This window comes from Gallus gallus, chromosome 7 (genome assembly GCF_016699485.2).
Source record: "Gallus gallus isolate bGalGal1 chromosome 7, bGalGal1.mat.broiler.GRCg7b, whole genome shotgun sequence".
NCBI lineage: Eukaryota > Metazoa > Chordata > Aves > Galliformes > Phasianidae > Gallus > Gallus gallus.
The window spans coordinates 14,952,505-14,978,618 of NC_052538.1; the positions used below are offsets into that span (position 1 = coordinate 14,952,505).

Here is a 26,114-nt window from a genome sequence, read left to right on the forward strand (position 1 = left end):
ATAAATTAAAAGCTATCAAGTTGTTCCTACTGGTTACTCCACTCCAGGGAGATGAAAAGAACTTAAACACGAAAGCATAAGAAAAAGTGAACTGATATGTCACAGAAGTTGAATTTATATGTCATTGTCTGTTTTTTTTTTTCCAGTCCCACCTAAGATTCTGATGCCTGATCATGTTCACATCAAAGCTGGGAAGAAGCTGAGAATTGAAGCTCATGTATATGGGAAACCTCAGCCAGTCTGCAAATGGCTGAAAGGAGATCAAGATGTAATTACATCCAGTCGCCTTGCTGTGCATAAAGCAGAAAAGTCTTCTGTTATTATCATTAAGGATGTGACTAGAAAAGATTCTGGTTTTTACACTCTTACTGCAGAAAACAGCTCTGGTACTGATAGTCAAAAAATCAGAGTGATAGTCATGGGTATGTATCATTTGATTATTTTTAAAAAGTCCGATTTTATACAAAACTATTTTTAGTATGTTCCAGTGGTTTCCATTTTCCTTCATAACTTTTTCTCAATGTGTTTCTTTTTGTAGATAAGCCAGGTCCACCACAGCCTCCATTTGACATTTCTGAAATAGATGCTGATGCTTGCACTCTTTCCTGGCATATACCTCTTGAAGATGGCGGCAGTAACATTACCAACTATGTAGTTGAAAAATGTGATGTAAGCAGAGGAGACTGGGTAACAGCTTTAGCTTCTGTCACAAAGACAAGCTGCAGAATTGGAAAACTGATTCCTGGAGAAGAATACATGTTCCGTGTTCGTGCTGAAAATCGTTTTGGGATTTCTGAGCCACTTAATTCGGACAAGATGATTGCGAGGTTCCCATTTGGTATGTCAGATTTTCACAGCAACATTTCTCTTTCTTTTTTTTTTTTTCCCCTCTTAATAAGAAAGCATGTGGTTGATACCCATCTTTGTATTTCTGTCTAGATGTACCCAGTGAACCAAAGAATGCACGTATTACCAAAGTTAATAAGGACTGCATTTTTGTTGCCTGGGATAGACCAGATAGTGATGGAGGCAGTCCAATCACTGGTTATCTCATTGAACGCAAAGAAAGGAACAGTTTATTGTGGGTGAAAGCTAACGATACAGCTGTGCGTTCCACAGAGTACCCTTGTGTGGGGCTCATCGAAGGTCTTGAGTATACTTTCAGAATTTATGCACTGAACAGAGCTGGAGCAAGTAAACCTAGTAAACCAACTGAGATTGTCACAGCAAGGACACCAGTCGGTAAGCCAGACAAACCACTGAGTAGCAAAAGACTGCCATTTTTATGGTCATTTCCAATGTATCTGCAACTCTTCATAGTCTTATGCACTTCATAGCTATAACTATATATATAACTATATAACTAAAAATTTAACTATAACTCTTCATAGTCTATGCACTTACGTTTTCATGTTTGCTATGAGTGCACTATATGGTTGTACTGTAGACTGGATCCAGATTTATTAAATATTAAATACATATTAAATATATTAATATAGTAGCTATTTAAAACAATAAAAAAACCAGACTAAAATATAATCTTACTAATCTTAGATCCTCCTGGAAAACCTGAAGTTATTGATGTCACTAAGAGTACTGCATCGTTGGTATGGACAAGACCAAAGCACGATGGTGGTAGCAAGCTTATTGGCTACTTTGTTGAAGCTTGCAAATTACCTGGTGACAAATGGGTCCGGTGCAATACAACTCCACATCAAATACCTCTGGAAGAATACACTGCTACTGATCTAGAAGAAAATGCTCAATATCAATTTAGAGCAATTGCTAAGACAGCAGTTAATATTAGCCGACCTTCAGAGCCTTCTGATCCAGTGACCATTCACCCAGAAAATGGTGAGAAATGCAAAAGCATTTGAGAACTCCAATAAGAATCTATCTATATTGAACTAGTACTCATGAGAAGAATGGGATGCTTACCTCTTACTAGACTGATTAAATCTTGTGCTCTTTCCCTTCAGTTCCTCCGAGAATAGAGTTGGATCTATCTATGCAATCACAGCTAACAGTAAAAGCTGGAACTAATGTACGTCTGGAGGCAAATGTATATGGAAAACCAATGCCAACCATCACTTGGAAGAAAGAAGGAGAACTTTTAAAGCCATCAGAAGGTGTTAAGATCACCACTAAGAGAAATCTTGCTATTGTTGAACTGTTTAGTGTTAACAGGAAGCAAACAGGAGACTACACTATTACTGCTGAAAATGCAAGTGGATCAAAGTCAGCAACCATTAGGCTTAAAGTACTTGGTAAGCTAAAGACTGTTAGTAAATGCATTTATGGTTAAATTATATAGTAAAAGCTAGAGGTATAACATAGTGTTGTTGATTCTTCTAGATAAGCCTGGTCCTCCAGCCTCTGTAAAAATCAAGCACATGTATGCAGATCATGCAATGCTTTCTTGGGAGCCTCCTCTAGAAGATGGAGGTTCAGAAATTACTAATTACATTATTGACAAACGTGAAACAAGCAGACCAAACTGGGCCCAGGTCAGCGCCAATGTACCCATTACAAGCTGCACAGTGGAGAAACTAATAGAAGGGCATGAGTACCAGTTCCGTATATGTGCTGAAAACAAATATGGTGTTGGAGACCCTATTTTGACTGAACCAGCAGTTGCTAAGAATCCATATGGTAAGTGTTTAGCAGGCTATCTTCACAAGTCACTATTTTTTGTATACACTTATGGATATCAACATAACTTTCAAATAAATCTTTACAGATGTACCTGGACCTTGTGATCCACCAGTAATCAGTAATGTAACGAAAGACTTCATGACTGTTAGCTGGAAGCCACCAGCTAATGATGGTGGGTCCCCAATAACTGGTTATATACTTGAGAAGCGTGAAACTAAAGCTCTCAACTGGACAAAGGTAACCAGGAAGCCTGTCATTGAAAGAACTGTTAAGGCTTCAGGACTCCAAGAAGGAACAGAATATGAGTTCCGGGTGATAGCATTGAATAAAGCTGGACCTGGCAAACCTAGTGCACCATCCAAAGCAGTGTATGCTCGTGATCCTCAATGTAAGCTGAAAGTCTCAGATATTTTTCATGGTATTTCCAAATACTTTTGTACAGCATTTGGTATGATTAACTTTCTGCTATTTTAATTCTCAGATCCTCCTGGCCCACCTGCTTTCCCAAAGGTGGTTGACACTACTCGTAATTCAATAAGCCTGTCATGGAGCAAACCAGCATATGATGGTGGAAGCCCTATTATTGGTTATCTAGTAGAATCGAAAAGAGCTGACACGGACAATTGGGTCAGATGCAATCTTCCCAAGAACTTACAGGCTACGCACTTTGTGGTAACAGGGCTGATGGAAGATACAGAGTATCAGTTCCGTGTATATGCTGTCAATAAGATTGGATACAGTGATCCAAGTGATGTTCCTGATAAACACACTGCGAAAGATATTTTAAGTATGTTCATTGAAAATATATTACCATGTTCACTTTTGTTTTAATTCATGGAATGGCTTCTAAATGAAGGGTTGGTCACAGATCATTTTAAAAAGGGTTAATTTTGAATGTGTAATTTCACAGAGAAATGTAGTTTAAAAGTGGCTAATTTGGAAAAAAAAAAAATGGGGCAGTTAGGAACTGAGAAGAATCTTACTGGTGTCTGCACTTTTCATTTGTACGTCAGATATTCTTCACTTTCTATTTTTTCTCTCTCTAATCATATATCAGACTTTTCAAGTAGTCTTCATGTCTTCTAAATCATTTGAAGCCAAAATTTTTATCCTAAGAATCTGGGTGCGACACTATGTAATTGTAAACTGCAACACAGGAAATTCCATCTGAACATGAAGAAAAACTTCTACTTAGAGGGTGGCAGAGCGCAGGGACAGACTACCCAGAGAGGTTGTGGATCTTTTTCTCTGGAGATACACAAAATCCAACCAGACTCTTTCCAGTGTAACCTACTACAGGGAACCCGCTTTAGCAGGGGATAGGATTTGATGATCTCCAGTGATCCCTTCCAACTCCTATGATTCTGTGAGACTTATTCCCTAAGAGCTATACTGGCTTCTGTATGCATTTTGCCATATGTAGAAAAGCACTCCTTCACAGAACTGCTTTGGTTCAAGAAAAGCAGTAGAGACTTTGAAACCCCTTTGAATTATAGAGGAAATGAGAGTCCTTTTTATGTAGACTATGGAAAAATCATAAGAAAAGCAAGTGAAAATTGGTGCGGAAAAAAAAAAAAAAAGCGAAGTTTATAAATGATCTTGAAATGAGAATCAGGACACAAACTCGCTAATATCGTCATGGACAAAAGAATTAATTGGTTAATCTAGTGGAATGTCCGTAAAGTGGTAATTCTTGTCAGAGAAACTTTAGTGAGAGTCTTAAAGGTTATGTTTTAATTATCTCATTTTTGTTTAACAGTTCCTCCTGAAGGAGAACTTGATGCCGAACTAAGGAAAGTCCTTGTATTACGTGCTGGAGTCACAATGAGACTTTATGTACCGGTAAGAGGACGACCACCTCCCAAGATTACATGGTCTAAAGTGGGTGCCAACCTAAGAGACAGACAAGGATTAGACATCAAATCAACTGACTTTGATACCTTCCTGCGCTGTGAAAATGTAAACAAATATGATGCTGGAAAATACGTCCTCAGTCTGGAGAACAGTTGTGGTAAAAAGGCATACACCATTGTTGTAAAAGTACTTGGTAAGTGCCAGAGTTTTCCCCAGAATAATATATTCAATTTTTAACAGATTTTTTTTTTTTTCATTTCATTTACTAAATTAAATCTGGGGGATTTGTGTTTATATAGATACTCCAGGCCCTCCTGTTAACCTTGTTGTAAAGGAAGCATCTAAGGATTCTGCCTATATAACATGGGAACCCCCACTTATTGATGGTGGCAGTCCAATCACGAATTATGTTGTTGAAAAACGTGATGCAGAAAGAAAGTCGTGGTCCACAGTAACAGCAGAATGTCCAAAGACAAGCTACAGGATAACTAACTTAGAAGAAGGCAAATCCTACTTCTTCAGGGTTTTTGCTGAAAATGAATATGGTATTGGTGACCCCTGTGAAACTCGTGATGCTGTCAAAGCTTCCGGTAAGAAAAATGAATCAATTTCTCCTATTTTGGTATTCACTTCATTTTTATTTTTAGCCTGAAAGGACACTCACTGTGCTTTTCTTTCTCTTCTAGAAACACCGGGGCCAGTGGTGGATCTAAAAGCTTCAGCTGTAACAAAATCATCATGCAATTTAGTATGGAAAAAGCCTATCAGTGATGGTGGAAGCCGTATTTTTGCCTATGTGGTGGAGGTTCTCATTGGTGAAGATAAATGGCAAGAAGTAATGCGGTCAAAGAACCTTCATTTTTCAATGAGAGACCTAAAGGAAGGACAAGAATACACGTTCAGAGTGAGAGCCCAAAATGATGCTGGATATGGAACTCCAAGGGAGCTCACAATTTTGGCAAGAGATGATGTTGGTATGAAGCAACTTAAAAGATAATTAATTCACTCACCAAACCACATTTATATCATACTTAGCATCATTGCTATATATACATGCAAATCAGATGCCTCTAAAAGGAAGAAAATTTTTACTATGAGGGTGGTGAGGCTCTGGAACCTGGAAAGCTCTGGCCCAGGGAAGCTGTGCATGCCCCATCCCTGAAGACGTTTAAGGCCAGGTTGGATGGGGCCTTAACGAACCTATCCTAGTGGGAGATGTCCCTGACAGGGGGGGTTGGAATTAGATGATATTTAAGGTCCTTTCCAGCACAGACCTTTCAATGATTCTATGAAAAGAGTATCTGAATTTTATCTCAGAGTTTATGCTTGGTTTAATAATTGATCTTTTTTTTTTCTTTTTACAGTGGCACCTGATCTTGATTTAAGAGATCTACCTGATTTGTGCTATGTAGCTAAAGAGGGTAGCAATTTCCATCTTAAAATTCCTATTAAAGGCAAACCTGTCCCAACTGTAACTTGGAAGAAAGATGAAGACAAGGTACTTACCGAGAGTGGAAGAGTTGCTTTTGAATCTACGGCAGTAAACACAACACTTGTAGTACGTGACTGCCAGAAAGCTGATGCTGGAAAATACACAATCACTCTGAAGAATGTTGCTGGCAGCAAGGAAGGCACCATTTCTGTGAAAGTTGTTGGCAAACCTGGCATACCAACAGGTCCAGTGAAATTTGATGAAGTCACAGCTGATGCCATGACCTTGAAATGGGGTCCTCCAAAAGATGATGGTGGTTCAGAAATCACAAACTATGTTCTAGAGAAAAGAGATAACATAAGCAATAAGTGGGTGACTTGTGCCTCTGCAGTCCAGAAAACTACATTTAGAGTTACACGGCTTCATGAAGGAAATGAATATACATTCAGGATCAGGGCTGAAAATAAATATGGAGTAGGTGAAGGTCTTAAATCTGACCCTGTTGTTGCAAAACATCCATTTGGTAAGTAATCATTATAATATTCAGAATGTTAAAAAAAGGTTATAGAGGTGATATTTATTGTTAATGGTGCTGCATCTTTTAATATTGTTTAGATGTGCCTGATGCTCCTCCACCCCCCAACATCGTTGATGTTCGACATGATTCTGTATCTTTAACTTGGACTGATCCCAGAAGAACTGGAGGCTCACCAATCACAGGTATATTCCCAAAAGCCTCCTTACTATTCCAGTTCTTAATAGTTTGAGGAAATGATTAGTTGATTTCACTGTTTTACTTTCTATTCTTTCTGTATGATGAATCTTTTAAAGGCTTAACTTTAAAAGAAAGAAGTCAGGAAGAGCCTAACCAATAAAACTTTTATGCAGAGAGCCAAAACAGCCGAAGAACAAATAACTACCTCAGCTACATGTTACATCACTTGGGGCTGTACAATTTGCATTACAAGCATCTTACTGTTTCACTTAGATACATCTTTAATGCATGTCCACATCTGTTTCTTAATCTGGTTTCCAGTGTTGTCTTGTGCAATTCCAATGCAGCATACCACACAAACAGTATGATATTTTGCAAACCTGTGATAAATGAAGATATCTAGAAAACCTCTCATTTTCATCTCACCGTTTATCTTCTAGGTTATCATATTGAATTCAAAGAAAGAAATAGTCTTTTGTGGAAGAGGGCCAATACAATTCCAATCAGAATGAAAGATTTCAGAGTGACAGGATTAACTGAAGGACTGGAGTACGAATTCAGAGTAATGGCAATCAATCTGGCTGGAGTAGGTAAACCAAGTCCACCATCTGAACCTGTTGTGGCACTTGACCCCATTGGTAAGTTTATGAGGAGAACAAAATTAAAATTCTGGAAGCTGAAATCACTGTTGTTTGACCATGGTTTACCATTTTTTTTCTTTAAGATCCTCCTGGAAAACCTGAAGTTATCAATATAACAAGGAACTCAGTAACACTTATTTGGACAGAACCAAAATATGATGGTGGACATAAGTTAACTGGCTATATTGTTGAAAAGCGTGATTTGCCCTCGAAGACTTGGACTAAAGCTAATCATGTGAATGTTCCAGACTGTGCATTCACTGTAACTGACCTTACTGAAGGTTCCAAATACGAGTTCAGAATTAGAGCTAAGAACACTGCTGGAGCTATCAGTCCTCCATCTGAATCTACAGGAACCATAATATGCAAGGATGAGTATGGTACGTAGATGGCATCAAAATGATTTCTATTTCAATAATTAATATAATCCTTTTTTTGTTTGTTTGGCTGTTTGGTTATTTTACTATCTTCTTTGTATAATAATCGTTTTGGGTTTTTTGTTTTTGTTTTTTTAACAGAGGCACCAACAATTGTTATCGAACCTACTTTGAAGGAAGGTTTAACAGTGAAAGCAGGCGACACAATTACTGTATCTGCTATTAGTATCCGTGGCAAACCACCTCCAACTTCAGCATGGTCAAAAGCTGGAAAAGATTTTAGACCTTCAGAGCTTGTGCACATTGAAACCACACCCACTTCTTCTACCCTAACCATCAAATATGCAGCCAGAAAGGATTCTGGAGAATACACAATCACTGCAACCAATCCTTTTGGCACTAAGCAAGAGAGTGTACATGTGAAAGTTTTAGATGTTCCAGGACCCCCAGGGCCTATTGAGATCAGCAATGTTTCAGCAGAAAAAGCCACTCTTACATGGTCACCTCCTGCAGAAGATGGTGGATCACCGATCAAATCATATATTCTTGAAAAGAGAGAAACTAGCCGACTGCTCTGGACATTAGTTGCTGAAAATATCGAGAGTTGTAGGCATGTTGTTAGCAAACTCATTCAAGGAAATGAGTATGTTTTCCGTGTCTCAGCGGTAAATCAGTATGGCAAGGGTGAACCAGTACAATCTGAACCAGTTAAAATGGTGGACAGATTTGGTAAGTTGAACAAGCTAAGAGGTTCAAGTACGCTTTTAATAATCTCTGAGGACTTGATTTTTGTCTGAACTTTGTACTTTTTTCTTCTCTATCAGGTCCCCCTGGTCCTCCTGGAAAACCAGAAGTAACAAATGTGACTAAAAATACTGTGACAGTTACCTGGAAAAGGCCAGTAGATGATGGTGGAAGTGAAATCACAGGTTACTATGTGGAGAGGAGAGAAAAGAAAGGTTTAAGATGGGTCAGAGCAACAAAGAAACCAATTTCAGATCTTAGATGCAAAGTAACTGGTCTTCTGGAAGGAAGTGAATATGAATTCCGTGTTAGTGCAGAAAACAGAGCAGGAGTCGGACCACCAAGTGATGCTTCAAACTCAGTCATGTGCAAGGATGTTGCATGTTAGTATCATGCTTTTTATTTTTGAGTGATGGTTGGGGGATAAGTTTAGACAGTGTAAGAGTGATTTACTCTGTAATATAGTGGTGTAACATAATGTGGTATTTTATCTTTTCCTCACTTTTCAGACCCACCAGGTCCACCTGCAAATCCAAGAGTGACTGATACTACAAAGACAAGTGCATCTTTAGCCTGGGGCAAGCCTCACTATGATGGTGGTCTTGACATCATTGGCTACATAGTGGAGCATCAAAAGGAAGGAGAAGAAGAATGGGTGAAAGATACGACAGGGACTGCTTTAAGAATCACTCAGTTTGTTGTTGCTCATCTACAGCCAGGAGCCAAATACAATTTCAGAATCTCTGCCATGAATGCTGTAGGTACTGGTGAACCAGCAGTAATTCCAAGCGTGGAAATCAAAGAGCGGGAAGAAATTCCTGACTTTGAATTAGATGCTGAGCTAAGAAGAACACTTGTTGTCAGAGCTGGATTAACTATTCGGATTTTTGTGCCAATTAAAGGACGTCCAACTCCAGAAGTTACATGGACAAAAGATGATGTTTCACTCAAAGGACGTGCTAGTATTGAAAATACAGACTCTTTTACACTCTTGATTGTCACAGAGTGCACCAGATATGATGCAGGAAAGTACGTAATGACACTTGAAAATGCTGCTGGTAAGAAGACTGGCTTTGTAAATGTAAAAGTCTTGGATACACCAGGTCCACCAATAAACCTTAAACCTAGAGAAATTACCAAGGACAGCATCACCCTCCAATGGGATATGCCTCTGATAGATGGTGGTTCACGTATAACAAACTATATTGTTGAGAAACGTGAATCAACTCGTAAAGCATATTCAACGGTCACAACAAACTGCCAGAAGTGTTCTTTCAGGATTCCTAATTTGTCTGAAGGATGTGAATACTATTTCAGAGTGCTGGCTGAAAATGAGTTTGGTATTGGTGAACCAGCTGAAACCGCAGAACCAGTAAGGGCTTCGGAGGCACCATCCCCACCTGACAGCCTTAATATTATGGATGTAACACGAAACTCAGTTAGCCTGGCTTGGCCAAAACCAGAACATGATGGTGGCAGCAAGATCACTGGATATGTAATTGAAGCACAAAGAAAAGGAAGCAACCAATGGGCACACATTACGACTGTAAAAACACTGGATTGCGTAGTGAAGAATCTAACTGAAAATGAAGAGTATACTTTCCAGGTTATGGCAGTTAACAGTGCTGGGAGAAGTGCCCCAAGAGAAAGCAGACCAGTTATTATCAAGGAACAAACAATGCTTCCAGAGTTTGACCTTCGTGGTATCTACCAGAAAACAGTCATTGCCAAAGCTGGCGACAATATCAAGATTGAAATCCCTGTGCTTGGTCGTCCAAGGCCTACTGTGACTTGGAAGAAAGAAGATCAGATACTTAAGCAAACACAAAGGGTGAATTATGAAAATACTGCAACGGCAACCATACTAACCATCAATGAATGTACACGAAATGATAGTGGTCAATATCCACTGTCAGCTAAAAATATTGTGGGAGAAGTTAGTGAAGTTATTACAGTTCAAGTTCATGATATACCCGGACCTCCTACTGGACCAATCAAATTTGATGAAATTTCTTCTGATTTTGTAACATTTTCATGGCAGCCTCCTTTGAATGATGGAGGTGTACCAATAAGTAATTATGTTGTAGAGATGCGTCAAACTGACAGTACCACATGGACTGAACTGGCAACCACAGTGATACGTACCACATTTAAAGCCACTCGTCTTAATACTGGAGTTGAGTATCAGTTCCGAGTCAAAGCTCAAAACAGATACGGAACTGGTCCAGCCATTACTTCGGAATCTGTAGTTGCCAACTATCCATTTAAGGTGCCTGGGCCTCCTGGTACTCCTCAGGTTATTGCAGTCACCAAAGAAACTATGACCATTAGCTGGAATGAGCCAGTTACTGATGGTGGAAGCCCAATTCTGGGTTATCACATTGAAAGGAAAGAACGAAATAGCATTCTTTGGCAGACTGTAAGTAAAATGCTGGTATCAGGCAATATCTTTAAATCAACTGGACTTAGTGATGGCATTGCATATGAATTCCGTGTTATAGCAGAAAATCTGGCTGGCAAGAGTAGGCCAAGCAAGCCATCTGAGCCTGTATTTGCTTTAGACCCAATAGATCCACCTGGTAAGCCAGTACCTCTGAACATTACAAGACATGCAGTGACACTGAAATGGACTAAACCAGAATATAATGGAGGTTTTAAGATAACTGGCTACACCGTTGAAAAAAGAGATCTTCCTAATGGCCGTTGGCTGAAGGCTAATTTCAGCAATATATTGGAGACTGAATTCACTGTCAGTGGTTTGACAGAAGATGCTGCCTATGAATTCCGTGTGATTGCTAGGAATGCTGGTGGGGCTGTTAGTCAGCCCTCCGAGCCATCAGATGCGATAACTTGTAGAGATGACATTGAAGCACCAAGGATAAGCGTGGATGCTAAATATAAAGACACTTTAGTGCTGAAAGCAGGTGAAGTTTTCAGACTTGAGGCTGATGTGTCAGGTCGCCCTCCACCAACTATGGCATGGACAAAAGGAGAAAAAGAACTTGAAGACACCGCAAAACTAGAAATAAAGACAGCAGACTTTTCTACTGTTCTTGTCAATAAAGATTCTTCAAGAAGAGATGGCGGTGCCTATACACTTACTGCAACAAATCCTGGTGGCTTCGCCAAGCATATCTTCAATGTTAAGGTTCTTGATAGGCCTGGTCCTCCAGAAGGGCCATTGGCTGTGTCTGAAGTCACTGCAGAAAAATGTGTTCTGTCATGGTTACCTCCTCTGGATGATGGAGGAGCGAAGATTGACCATTATGTGGTTGAAAAACGTGAAACTAGTAGATTGGCATGGACAGCTGTAGCCACTGAAGTTCCACTGACTAAACTGAAGGTTACTAAGCTGTTGAAGGGCAATGAGTATGTGTTCCGTGTTATGGCTGTTAACAAATATGGAGTTGGCGAGCCTCTTGAATCAGAGCCAGTTCTTGCAGTAAATCCATATGTGCCACCTGATCCACCTAAAACGCCTGAAGTTACAGCAATTACAAAAGATTCTATGGTTGTCTGCTGGGGCCATCCTGATTCTGATGGTGGGAGCCCAATAACTAACTACATTGTGGAACGTCGTGACAGAGCTGGTCTTCGGTGGGTAAAATGTAACAAACGAGTTGTTACTGACTTACGTTATAAAGTGTCTGGACTGACAGAAGGTCATGAATACGAATACAGAGTCATGGCTGAAAATGCTGCTGGAGTCAGTGAGCCAAGCCCAACTAGTCCATTCTATAAAGCTTGTGATACTGTATTTAAGCCTGGTCCCCCAGGAAATCCTCGCGTTTTGGATAGCAGCAAGTCCTCTATTACAATAGCATGGAATAAACCAATATATGATGGTGGTTCAGAGATCACAGGTTACATGGTTGAGATCGCGCTACCTGAGGAAGATGAGTGGAAGATTGTAACTCCTCCAATAGGACTAAAGGCCACTTCTTTTACTATCACTGACCTGAAAGAAAACCAAGAGTATAAAATCCGAATATATGCTATGAATTCTGAAGGTCTTGGGGAACCTGCTCTTGTTCCTGGGACTCCTAAAGCTGAAGAAAGACTGCTACCCCCAGAGATTGAACTTGATGCAGAACTTCGGAAAGTTGTAACTATCAGAGCCTGCTGTACTCTAAGACTCTTTGTTCCAATTAAAGGAAGACCAGCACCTGAGGTAAAATGGACAAGAGAACATGGGGAATCTCTGGATAGAGCAACCATTGAATCAACAAGCTCTTATACTCTACTTATTGTTGAAAACGTAAATAGATTTGATAGTGGCAAATACATGTTGACAATTGAGAACAGCTCAGGTAGTAAGTCAGCATTTGTGAATGTCAGAGTACTTGATACTCCAGGGGCACCTCAAGATTTGAAAATAAAAGAAGTTACAAAGTCATCAGTTACACTCACATGGGAGCCTCCTCTTATAGATGGTGGCTCTAAAATAAAAAATTACATTGTTGAAAAGCGTGAATCAACAAGAAAAGCTTATTCAACTGTTAATGCCAATTGCCACAAGACCAGTTGGAAAGTTGATTCACTGCAAGAAGGCTGCAATTACTACTTCAGAGTCCTAGCTGAAAATGAGTATGGAATAGGCCTTCCAGTTGAAACTTCAGAATCAGTAAAAGTATCAGAAAGACCACTTCCACCGGGAAAGATAACTTTGTTGGATGTGACAAGAAATAGCGTATCCTTATCTTGGGAAAAACCTGAACACGATGGTGGTAGCCGAATTCTGGGGTACATTGTAGAAATGCAAAGCAAAGGCAGTGAAAAGTGGTCAACTTGTGCTACAGTAAAAGTTACAGAAGCCACTATCACAGGATTGATCCAAGGTGAAGAATACACATTCCGTGTTTCAGCTCAGAATGAAAAAGGTGTCAGTGATCCTCGCCAGCTAGGTATACCAGTTGTTGCAAAAGACCTTGTGATTCCACCAGCTTTCAAACTACTGTTCACTACTTTCAGTGTTCTAGCAGGAGAGGACTTAAAGGTTGATGTTCCTTTTGTTGGTCGACCCAAACCAGCAGTGTTTTGGCATAAAGATAATGTGGCATTGAAGCAGACTACCAGAGTAAATGCAGAAAGTTCAGAAAATAACACAGTGTTAACGATAAAAGAAGCATGCAGAGAAGATGTGGGGGCATACTTAGTTAAACTTACAAATTCTGCGGGTGAAGCAACTGAGACCCTAAATATTGTTGTCCTTGATAAACCAGGACCCCCAACTGGACCAGTCAAAGTAGATGAAGTAACAGCAGATAGTATTACCATTTCTTGGGAGCCACCCAAATATGATGGTGGTAGCTCTATTAATAATTATATTGTAGAAAAAAGAGACACTTCCACCACCACTTGGCAGATTGTGTCAGCTACTGTTGCAAGAACAACGATAAAAGCATGTAGATTAAAGACTGGCTGTGAATATCAATTCAGAATCACAGCTGAAAATAGATATGGGAAGAGCACCTATCTCACTTCGGAGCCAGTTGTAGCCCAGTACCCATTTAAACTTCCTGGTCCACCTGGAACACCTTTTGTAACAAATGCATCAAAAGACAGCATGGTGGTGCAATGGAATGAACCAGTCAATGATGGTGGTAGCAAGATCATTGGGTATCACTTGGAGCGCAAAGAGAGAAATAGCATTCTGTGGGCTAAGCTGAATAAAACACCTATTCCAGATACCAAGTTTAAGACAACTGGCCTTGAGGAGGGTCTTGAATATGAGTTCAGAGTTTATGCAGAAAATATAGTAGGCATTGGAAAAGCAAGTAGAGCATCTGAATGCTATACTGCACATGACCCATGTGACCCTCCTGGTCGTCCAGAACCTTTAATTGTCACAAGAAGTTCAGTAACACTTCAGTGGAAGAAACCTATATATGATGGTGGAAGTAAGATTACAGGTTATGTTGTTGAGAAGAAGGAGCTACCTGATGGTCGCTGGATGAAAGCAAGTTTTACAAATGTAATTGATACCCAATTTGAAGTAACTGGTCTGGTTGAAAACCAGAGATATGAGTTCCGTGTTATAGCACGAAATGCTGCAGGTGTTTTCAGTGAACCGTCTGAGAGCTCAGGTGCCATTACAGCAAGAGATGAAGTAGAACCACCTCACATAAGTATGGATCCAAAATACAAAGACACAATTGTAGTACACGCTGGTGAATCATTCAAGTTGGAAGCTGATGTTCATGGCAAACCAATACCTTCCATTCAGTGGCTAAAAGGTGATCATGAGCTGACAAATACTGCTCGTATGGAAATTAAAAGTACGGATTTTGCAACAAGTCTTAGTGTGAAGGAAGCTATTAGAGTTGACAGTGGTCATTATGTGCTATTGGCAAAGAACGTTGCAGGCGAAAAGAAAGTTCCTGTTCATGTCAAAGTTCTTGATAGACCTGGACCACCAGAAGGACCTGTTGAGATTACAGGTGTCACTGCTGAAAAATGCATGTTATCGTGGAAACCTCCACTACAGGATGGCGGTAGTGATATTTCACATTATGTTGTGGAAAAAAGGGAAACCAGTCGCCTGGTTTGGACTGTTGTTGATTCAAATGTGCAAACACTCAATTGCAAAGTAACTAAACTTCTAGAAGGAAATGAATACATTTTCCGCATCATGGCAGTAAACAAATACGGCATTGGTGAACCTCTTGAGTCTGAACCAGTACTAGCAAAGAACCCATTTGTAGTGCCACTTCCACCAAAGGCACCAGAAGTCACAGCCATTACCAAAGATTCTATGATAGTTGTTTGGGAAAGACCAGCCTCAGATGGAGGTAGTGAAATCCTAGGCTATGTCCTTGAAAAACGGGACAAGGAAGGTATCCGCTGGACAAGATGTAACAAACGCCTGATAAGTGAACTGCGATACAGAGTGACCGGGCTGATAGAAAATCATAATTATGAGTACAGAGTTTCAGCTGAAAATGCTGCTGGTCTCAGTGAGCCGAGCCTGCCTTCTACTTACTATAAGGCATGTGATCCTATTTATAAGCCAGGACCACCCAATAATCCTAAGGTTGTGGATGTTACAAGATCATCGGTTTTCCTTTCATGGAGCAAACCTATCTATGATGGTGGCTCTGAAATTCAGGGATACATTGTAGAAAAATGTGATGTAAGTGATGGCGAATGGGCCATTTGTACCCCTCCAACTGGAATTAAGAACACCCACATAGAAGTAGAAAAACTAGTGGAAAAACATGAATACAAATTCCGCATCTGTGCAGTTAATAAAGCAGGAGTTGGAGATCATGCAGATGTTCCTGGTTCTGTTATTGTGGAAGAAAAGATGGAGGCACCAGACCTTGACCTCGACATGGAATTAAGGAAGATTGTAAACGTGCGGGCAGGAGGTTCCTTAAGACTGTTTGTTCCCATCAGAGGTCGTCCAACACCTGAAGTAAAATGGGGTAAAGTGGATGGCGAGATCAGAGAGGCAGCCATTATTGACACCACTAGCAGCTTTACTTCCCTTGTTCTAGACAGTGTCAACAGATTTGATACTGGAAAGTATACCCTGACTTTAGAAAACAGCAGTGGAACAAAGTCTGCCTTTGTCAGTGTAAGAGTACTGGATACTCCAAGTGCACCTGTTAATTTAAAAATCAGAGAGATCACTAAAGACTCTGTTTCCCTTTCATGGGAGCCTCCTCTCTTGGATGGTGGAGCAAAAATAAAGAATTACATTATTGAAAAGCGTGAAGCAACAAGAAAGGCATATGCGGCTGTTGTAACAAACTGCCACAAGACTTCATGGAAAGTAGATCAACTTCAGGAGGGCTGCTATTATTTCTTTAGAATCTCTGCTGAGAATGAATACGGAATTGGCCTCCCTGCGGAAACCAGTGACCCAATTAAAGTTGCTGAAGTTCCTCAGCCTCCTGGGAAAATAACGGTGGATGATGTCACAAGAAACAGTGTTTCACTAAGCTGGGCAAAACCTGAACATGATGGTGGCAGCAAAATCATACAATATATTGTTGAAATGCAAGCAAAGGGTAGTGAGAAGTGGTCAGAGTGTGCTCGTGTGAAAACACTTGAAGCAGTTATTACTAACTTAACTCAAGGGGAAGAATATCTTTTTAGAGTAATGGCTGTAAATGAAAAGGGTAAGAGTGATCCTAGAGCGCTTGCAGTTCCAGTAGTTGCCAAAGACTTGGTGATTGAACCTGATGTAAGGCCTGCTTTTCACAGTTACAGTATCCAAGTGGGACAAGATCTGAAAGTAGAAGTACCAGTTTCAGGTCGACCTAAACCAACTGTTACCTGGGTAAAAGATGGCCAGACACTAAGGCAGACAACAAGAGTCAATGTTAGTGACTTGACTGATCTCACTGTACTGAATATTAAAGAAACTAGCAAAGAGGACAGCGGTACTTACGAAATCACTGTGGCTAACGTTGTTGGGCAAAAGTCTGCCTCTGTTGAAATTATAACTCTAGACAAACCTGACCCTCCAGTAGGACCTGTGAAGTTTGATGAAGTAAGTGCAGAAAGTGTTACCTTGTCATGGAATCCTCCAGCGTACACAGGTGGCTGTCAAATCACCAACTATGTTGTTCACAAGAGAGATACAACAACCACTGTATGGGAAACAGTTTCAGCTACAGTTGCAAGAACTGTACTGAAGGTGACTAAACTAAAAACTGGTTCAGAATATCAGTTCAGAATATTTGCTGAGAACAGGTATGGGCAGAGCTTTGCACTGGAATCTGCACCAGTTGTAGCACAGTACCCGTACAAAGAACCTGGACCTCCTGGCACACCGTTTGTGACAATAGTTACAAAAGACTCCATGGTCGTACAATGGCATGAACCGATAAATGATGGTGGCAGTAAGGTACTGGGCTACCATCTTGAGAGAAAGGAGAAAAACAGCATCTTATGGACTAAAGTGAATAAGACGGTTATTCAGGACACAAGTTTTAAGACAACTAACCTTGAAGAAGGAATTGAATATGAATTTAGAGTTTCTGCAGAAAATATTGTTGGTATAGGTAGAACAAGTAAAGTTTCTGAGTGCTATGTAGCTCGTGATCCATGTGATCCCCCAGGTCGCCCAGAAGCTATAATAATAAAAAGAAGCTCTATTACTCTACAGTGGACCAAACCAGAATATGATGGTGGAAGTAAAATTACTGGGTATATTGTAGAGAAACGTGACTTACCAGATGGTCGCTGGATGAAAGCTAGTTTCACAAATATCATTGAAACTCAGTTCACTGTAACAGGGCTTACCGAAGACCAAAGATATGAATTTAGAGTCATTGCAAAGAATGCTGCAGGTGCAATAAGTAAACCTTCTGACAGTACAGGACCAATAACAGCAAGGGATGAAGTTGAACTTCCACGAATTTCAATGGATCCAAAGTACAAAGACACAATTGTTGTAAATGCTGGTGATACGTTCAGACTTGAGGCTGATGTTCATGGAAAGCCGCTACCAACCATTAAGTGGTACAAAGGAGATAAAGAGCTTGAGGAAACTGCTAGATATGAGATAAAGAACACAGATTTCAGTGCATTAATAATTGTTAAAGATGCTATTAGAGTTGATGGTGGACAGTACATTTTAGAAGCCTCTAATGTTGCAGGAACAAAGACAGTACCAGTAAACGTAAAAGTCCTGGACAGGCCAGGCCCTCCTGAGGGCCCTGTCCAAGTGACCGGAGTTACAGCTGAAAAATGTTCATTGGCATGGTCTCCTCCTCTTCATGATGGTGGCAGTGATATTTCTCATTATATTGTAGAGAAGAGAGAAACTAGTCGCCTAGCATGGACTGTTGTTGCTTCAGAGGTTCTACCTACAATGCTGAAAGTAACAAAACTTCTGGAAGGAAATGAATATATTTTCCGTATTATGGCAGTTAACAAGTACGGAGTTGGTGAACCACTGGAATCTGTTCCAGTAATGATGAAAAATCCATTTGTGGTTCCTACTCCGCCAAAGGCCTTGGAAATCACCAACATCACAAAGGATTCTATGACTGTCTGCTGGAGCCGACCAGATAGTGATGGTGGTAGTGAAATCATAGGTTACATTGTAGAAAAGAGAGATCGAGCAGGTATCAGATGGATAAAATGCAATAAACGACGAATTACAGATTTGAGACTAAGAGTTACAGGATTAACAGAGGATCATGAGTACGAATTCAGAGTTTCTGCTGAAAATGCCGCTGGATTGGGTGAGCCAAGCCAAGTTTCCCCTTACTTTAAAGCTTGTGACCCCATGTTCAAGCCTGGCCCACCTACAAATGCCCATGTCGTGGATACTACTAAAAGTTCAGTTACGCTTGGCTGGAGCAAACCTATATATGATGGTGGCTGTGAAATCCAGGGATATCTTGTAGAAATCTGCAAAGCAGATGAAGATGAATGGTCACTTGTTACTCCACAGACAGGTATACGTGCCACTCGATTTGAAATCAAAAAGCTTACTGAACATCAGGAATACAAACTACGAGTGTGTGCTCTCAACAAGGTTGGTGTAGGAGAGGCTGCATCAGTTCCTGGTACTATTAAACCAGAAGACAAACTTGAAGCTCCAGAACTTGATATTGATTCAGAGCTAAGGAAAGGGATAGTGGTTAGAGCTGGTGGCTCTGCTAGGATCCACATACCATTCAGGGGACGACCAGTACCTGACATCATGTGGTCTCGAGAAGAAGGCGAATTCACAGAGAAAGTTCAAATTGATAAAGGCATAAACTACACACAACTCTCAATTGACAACTGTGATAGAAATGATGCTGGAAAGTATATTCTTAAGTTGGAGAACAGCAGTGGTTCTAAATCTGCATTTGTTACAGTAAAAGTCTTAGATACCCCAGGACCGCCACAAAACTTAATAGTAAAGGATATAAAGAAGGATTCTGCTGTACTATCTTGGGAACCACCAATTATTGATGGTGGTGCAAAGGTGAAGAACTACGTAATAGACAAGCGTGAGTCAACCAGGAAGGCATTTGCAAATGTAAGCGCGAAGTGTGGCAAGACAAGCTTTAAAGTTGAAAATCTTACAGAAGGAGCAATCTATTACTTCAGAGTCATGGCTGAGAATGAATTTGGAATTGGTGTTCCAGCTGAAACAGCAGATGCTGTGAAAGCCTCAGAGCCACCTCTGCCTCCCGGGAAAGTAACACTCACTGACGTTACTCAGAGAAGTGCATCTCTTACATGGGAAAAACCTGAACATGATGGAGGTAGCAGAATTTTGGGATACATTGTTGAAATGCTGCCTAAAGGAACAGAAAAATGGAGTGTTGTTAGTGAGACCAAAACATGCAGTGCAGTTGTTTCTGGTCTGAGTCCAGGACAAGAATATCAGTTCCACGTGATTGCCTACAATGAAAAAGGCAAAAGTGATCCCAGAGCACTTGGAGTTCCTGTGATAGCTAAAGACTTGACAATTGAGCCAAGTTTTAAGTTGATGTTTAATACATACAGTGTACAGGCTGGAGAAGATTTGAAAGTAGAAGTACCATTTATAGGTAGACCAAAACCTACTATTACTTGGACAAAAGATGAACAGCCACTGAAACAAACAACCAGATTAAATATTGAGAATACATCAACATCAACTATCCTTCATATTAAAGAAAGCAACAAAGAGGACTTTGGTAAATATACAGTAACAGCATCAAACACAGCAGGCACAGCAAGTGAGCAGCTGAGTATAATTGTACTGGAAAAGCCTGGCCCACCACGAGGACCTGTGCGCTTCGATGAAGTTAGCGCAGACTTTGTTGTTTTATCATGGGATCCACCTGATTATACTGGTGGCTGTCAGATAAGCAACTATATAGTAGAAAAGCGTGACACAAGCACTACCACATGGAATATTGTGTCAGCAACTGTTGCAAGAACAACTATCAAAGCAACAAAGCTTAAGACAGGTTCTGAATACCAGTTCAGGATTTCTGCTGAAAATAGATATGGAAAGAGCTCTCCTTTGGACTCTAAGCCAGTTGTTGTGCAGTACCCCTACAAGGTGCCTGGGCCACCTGGAACCCCATTTGTAACAGCAGCTTCCAAGGACCATATGATTGTACAATGGAATGAACCAGTTAATGATGGAGGAAGCAAAGTTCTTGGCTACCATCTTGAACGTAAAGATAAGAACAGCATTCTTTGGATAAAACAGAACAAGTCACTCATTGCAGACACCACATATAAAACAGATGGCCTTGAAGAAGGTCTTGAATATGAGTTCAGAGTTTCTGCTGAAAACATTGTTGGCGTTGGCAAAGTCAGCAAAGTATCAGAGTTATACGTTGCCCGAGATCCATGTGACCCACCTGGCCGCCCAGAAGCAATTGTTGTTACAAGAAATAACATTACACTGAGGTGGAAGAAACCAGAATATGATGGTGGAAGCAAAATAACTGGATATATTGTAGAAAAGAAAGAATTACCAGATGGTCGGTGGATGAAAGCCAGCTTTACAAATGTTTTAGAAACAGAGTTTACAGTAAGTGGTCTTGTGGAAGACCAACGGTATGAATTTAGAGTCATTGCAAGAAATGCAGCTGGTTGCCTGAGTGAACCATCTGAAAGTACAGGGCCCATTACAGCCAGAGATGAAATTGAAGCACCGGGAGCTTCTCTGGATCCTAAATACAAAGATGTCATTGTTGTTCATGCTGGAGAAACCTTTGTTCTTGAAGCTGATATCCATGGCAAACCTATTCCTGACATTACATGGTCAAAAGATGGTAAAGACCTTGAAGAAACAACTGCAAGAATGGAAATTAAATCTACTATTCAGAAAACAACTCTTACGGTCAAAGACTGTGTAAGAGTAGATGGAGGTCACTATACTCTTAACCTCAAAAATGTGGGTGGCACAAAATCTATACCTATCACTGTAAAAGTGCTCGACAGGCCAGGACCTCCAGAAGGACCTTTGAAGGTTACAGGTGTAACAGCAGAAAAATGCTACTTGGCGTGGGCTCCACCTTTACATGATGGTGGTTCTAGTATCTCACATTATATCATTGAGAAGAGAGAGACAAGCAGGCTTTCATGGACACAAGTAGCTACAGATGTGCAGGCCCTTAACCACAAAGTAACTAGACTCCTTGCTGGCAATGAGTACATTTTCCGTGTAATGGCAGTGAACAAGTATGGAACAGGAGAACCCTTGGAATCTGAGCCAGTTGTGGCTCGTAATCCATACAAACCCCCCGGTCCTCCTTCAACACCTGAAGTTTCAGCGATCACAAAAGACTCAATGGTTGTAACGTGGGGTCGTCCAGAAGACAATGGTGGAGCTGAAATTGAAGGGTACATACTTGAAAAACGAGACAAAGATGGTGTCCGGTGGACCAAATGCAATAAGAAACGGCTGACAGACTTGCGATTCCGAGTAACAGGTCTTACAGATGGGCATTTCTATGAATTTAGAGTTTCTGCTGAAAATGCTGCAGGTGTAGGGGAACCCAGTGAGCCATCCATTTTCTATCGTGCTTGTGATGTATTATATCCACCAGGTCCACCAAGCAATCCAAAGGTTACAGACACTTCCAGATCATCAGTTTCTCTTGCCTGGGGTAAGCCCATTTATGATGGTGGTGCTCCAGTTAAGGGATATGTAGTAGAAGCAAAAGAAGCAGCTGCTGACGAATGGACTACCTGCACCCCACCAACAGGGTTACAAGCAAAACAATTCACTGTAACAAAACTTAAAGAGAACCAGGAGTATAACTTCCGCATCTGTGCCATCAACTCAGAAGGAGTAGGAGAACCTGCTGCTATACCTGGCACAGTTATAGCAGCAGACAAGATTGAACCTCCTGAAATTGAACTTGATGCAGATCTCAGAAAAGTAGTCATTGTACGTGCCAGTGGTACCTTACGTCTGTTTGTCACTATCAAAGGAAGACCAGAACCTGAAGTTAAATGGGAGAAAGCAGAAGGAACAATTAGTGATCGAGCTCAGATTGAAGTCACCAGTTCCTATACAATGTTGGTAATTGACAATGTGAATCGATTTGATAGTGGTAGGTACAATCTAACTTTAGAGAACAACAGTGGCAAAAAATCAGCTTTTGTTAACGTCAGAGTGCTTGATACACCTAGTGCACCGGTGAACCTGACAGTCAGAGAAGTGAAAAAAGATTTTGTAACACTAGCCTGGGAACCACCACTTATTGATGGTGGAACTAAAATTACCAACTATGTAGTTGAAAAGCGAGAATCTACAAGAAAAGCATATGCCACAGTTACAAATAACTGCACTAAGAATTCCTTCAAAATTACTCAGCTCCAAGAAGGATGTAGTTATTATTTCCGTGTTCTAGCTGTAAATGAATATGGGGCTGGCTTACCAGCAGAAACACCTGAGCCAATTAAGGTTTCAGAACCACCTTCTCCACCTGCAAAGGTCATTCTTGTTGATGTAACTCGCAACTCTGCTTCAATTAAATGGGAAAAGCCAGAGAGTGATGGTGGCAGTAAAATTACTGGTTATATAGTAGAAATGCAAACGAAAGGAAGTGTAAAATGGAGTGCATGTACCCAAGTAAAAACATTAGAAGCAACAATAACAGGATTAAGTATGGGAGAAGAGTACAGTTTCAGAGTGATTGCTACCAATGAGAAAGGGAAAAGTGATCCAAGAGAACTTGGCGTCCCAGTCATTGCAAAAGATATTGAAATCCAGCCATCTGCTGAGCTCCTTTTCAACACATTCACCGTGAAAGCTGGAGATGATCTTAAGATTGATGTGCCATTCAGAGGGCGACCTCTTCCATCCATTAGCTGGAAGAAGGATGGGCATCCCTTAAAAGAGACAACCAGAGTGAATGTTCAGACATCAAAGACTTCAACTTCACTATCCATCAAGGAAGCTTCACATGAAGATTTGGGACATTATGAGTTACATCTTTCAAATACTGCTGGATCAACAACTGCTTCTTTAACTGTAGTTGTCCTTGACAGACCAGGACCACCAACCGATGTTCATATTGATGAAGTTAGTGCTGATAGTGTAACTTTGTCTTGGAAACCTCCAGAATATGATGGTGGGTGCCATATTAGCAATTACATTGTGGAGAAACGAGACACTACCACAACAACCTGGGACATAGTATCTGCAGCAGTTGCAAGAACATCAATTAAAGTATCACGACTTACTACTGGTTCTGAATATCAGTTCCGTATTTGTGCAGAAAATCGTTATGGGAAAAGCACATACATTAATTCTCCATCTGTTGTGGCAGAGTATCCATTTAAGCCCCCAGGACCTCCTGGTACTCCTCATGTAGCACATGCAACTAAAGCTTTCATGATTGTAACTTGGCAGGTACCAGTTAATGATGGAGGTAGCAGAGTACTAGGATATCACTTGGAGCGTAAAGAAAGAAGCAGTATTCTTTGGGCGAAAGTCAACAAAAGTCTTATACCTGATACACAAATGAAAGTTACAGGTCTTGATGAAGGACTGATGTATGAATATCGTGTGTATGCTGAAAACATTGCAGGCATAGGTAAATGCAGTAAATCATGTGAACCAGTTGCTGCAAGAGATCCATGTGATCCTCCTGGTCAACCAGAAGTTACTAATATTACAAGAACATGTGTCTCACTGAAATGGACTAAACCAGAGTATGATGGTGGAGCTAAAGTAACAGGATATATTATTGAGCGCAGAGAGTTACCGGATGGTCGCTGGCTAAAGTGTAACTTCACAAATGTGCAAGAAACATACTTTGATGTAGGTGGACTTACAGAAGACCAGCGTTACGAATTCCGTGTGATTGCAAAGAATGCTGCTGGACTCTTCAGTCCGCCATCTGAATCAACTGGACCTGTGACTGTAAAAGATGACGTAGAGGCTCCAAGAATTATGATGGATGTCAAATTCAGAGACGTTGTAGTTGTGAAAGCTGGAGAAGTGTTTAAAGTCAATGCTGATATTGCAGGACGGCCAATACCAGTGATTTCATGGACAAAAGATGGCAAAGAACTTGAGGGAAAAGCTAGAGTTGAAATAGCCTCAACAGACCACGCTACTGCAATAACAGTTAAGGACTGTATCCGAGGTGATTCAGGACAGTATGTACTAACATTACAAAATGTTGCAGGAACAAGATCTTTGGCGATTAATTGCAAAGTACTTGACAGACCTGGCCCACCGGCAGGCCCACTAGAAATAACTGGCCTTACTGCTGAAAAGTGTCATTTATCGTGGGGACCTCCTCAAGAGAATGGAGGTGCAGATATTGATTATTATATTGTAGAAAAGCGTGAGACCAGCAGAATTGCATGGACAATTTGTGAAGGAGAGCTTAAAACAACATCCTGTAAAGTGACAAAACTGCTGAAGGGTAATGAGTATATTTTTAGAGTGATGGGAGTTAACAAATACGGTGTTGGCGAGCCTCTAGAAAGCGTTGCTGTTAAAGCCCTAGACCCATTTACGGTTCCAAGTCCACCTACTTCTTTGGAGATCACCAGTGTAAGCAAAGATTCAATAACTTTGTGCTGGGCGAGACCCGAGTCTGATGGAGGCAATGAGATCTCTGGCTATGTAATTGAAAGACGTGAGAAAACCAGCCTAAGATGGATCCGAGTAAACAAAAAGCCAGTATATGATTTAAGAGTGAAATCATCTGGTCTCCGTGAAGGATGTGAATACGAATTCCGAGTTTATGCAGAAAATGCTGCTGGTCTCAGCCTTCCAAGCCAAAGCACACCGTTGATTCGGGCAGAAGATCCAATCTTCTTGCCATCTCCCCCATCTAAACCAAAGATTATGGATTCCACGAGGTCAAATATCACAATTGGGTGGACAAAGCCACTGTTTGATGGAGGCGCTCCAGTAACTGCATACACAGTGGAATACAAGAAAACTGATGAAACTGACTGGACAACTGCTATTCAGAACTTAAGAGGTACAGAGTACACCATAAGTGGGTTAGTATCTGGCTCTGAATATGTCTTTAGAGTGAAATCCATCAACAAAATGGGTGTCAGTGAACCAAGTGACAGCTCAGAACCTCACTTGGCAAAAGAAAGAGAGGAAGAACCTGCTTTCGATATTGACAGTGAAATGCGAAAGACACTAATTGTAAAGGCCGGTGAATCATTCACAATGACAGTTCCTTTCCGAGGCAAACCAGTCCCAAATGTAACATGGAATAAACCAGATACTGATCTCCGTACACGAGCAAGCATCGATGTTTCAGATAATCGCACATCTCTTACTATTGAAAAGGCAACAAGAAATGATTCTGGAAAATACACGTTAACATTACAAAACGTCCTGAATACTGCTACCTTGACTTTAGTTGTCAAAGTTCTTGACACTCCTGGCCCACCATCTCATGTAACAACAAAAGATGTAACAAAAGAATCTGCTGTGTTATCTTGGGATGTTCCTGATAACGATGGTGGAGCACCTGTGAAGAACTATGTCATTGAAAAACGAGAAGCTAGCAAGAAAGCATGGGTCACTGTGACAAATAATTGTCATCGCCTGTCATATAAAGTAACTGGTTTACAAGAAGGTGCCATTTATTACTTCCGAGTTTCTGGAGAGAATGAGTATGGTGTTGGAGTGCCTTCTGAGACCAAGGAGGGAACTAAAATAACAGGTATGTTTCACTAGAAAAAATCATTCAGTAACATATAACAATGCATGTTCTGAAGTGTTTACTTGAAAATAATATAAAAGA

The 26,114-nt window shown here is 40.6% G+C and overlaps 1 protein-coding gene and 1 non-coding gene across 2 annotated transcripts in view; both read left to right on the forward strand.

Annotated features, from left to right (window-relative positions):
* Window positions 1–26,114, forward strand: part of TTN (titin) — a 248,995-nt gene that overhangs the window by 194,482 nt on the left and 28,399 nt on the right. Inside the window, exons 276-293 of the mRNA XM_046943725.1 lie at window positions 147–422; window positions 539–838; window positions 940–1,242; window positions 1,555–1,854; window positions 1,980–2,267; window positions 2,356–2,652; window positions 2,741–3,043; window positions 3,137–3,442; window positions 4,415–4,702; window positions 4,809–5,099; window positions 5,196–5,483; window positions 5,874–6,464; window positions 6,557–6,661; window positions 7,097–7,294; window positions 7,381–7,677; window positions 7,816–8,403; window positions 8,499–8,801; window positions 8,928–26,033. Coding sequence (XP_046799681.1) covers window positions 147–422; window positions 539–838; window positions 940–1,242; window positions 1,555–1,854; window positions 1,980–2,267; window positions 2,356–2,652; window positions 2,741–3,043; window positions 3,137–3,442; window positions 4,415–4,702; window positions 4,809–5,099; window positions 5,196–5,483; window positions 5,874–6,464; window positions 6,557–6,661; window positions 7,097–7,294; window positions 7,381–7,677; window positions 7,816–8,403; window positions 8,499–8,801; window positions 8,928–26,033 — 22,428 coding nt within the window. The remainder of the gene's footprint in view (window positions 1–146; window positions 423–538; window positions 839–939; window positions 1,243–1,554; window positions 1,855–1,979; window positions 2,268–2,355; window positions 2,653–2,740; window positions 3,044–3,136; window positions 3,443–4,414; window positions 4,703–4,808; window positions 5,100–5,195; window positions 5,484–5,873; window positions 6,465–6,556; window positions 6,662–7,096; window positions 7,295–7,380; window positions 7,678–7,815; window positions 8,404–8,498; window positions 8,802–8,927; window positions 26,034–26,114) is intronic.
* Window positions 18,310–18,384, forward strand: MIR7474 (microRNA 7474). Its single transcript, NR_105642.1, has one exon. It is a non-coding gene; the product is annotated as a microRNA 7474 (primary transcript).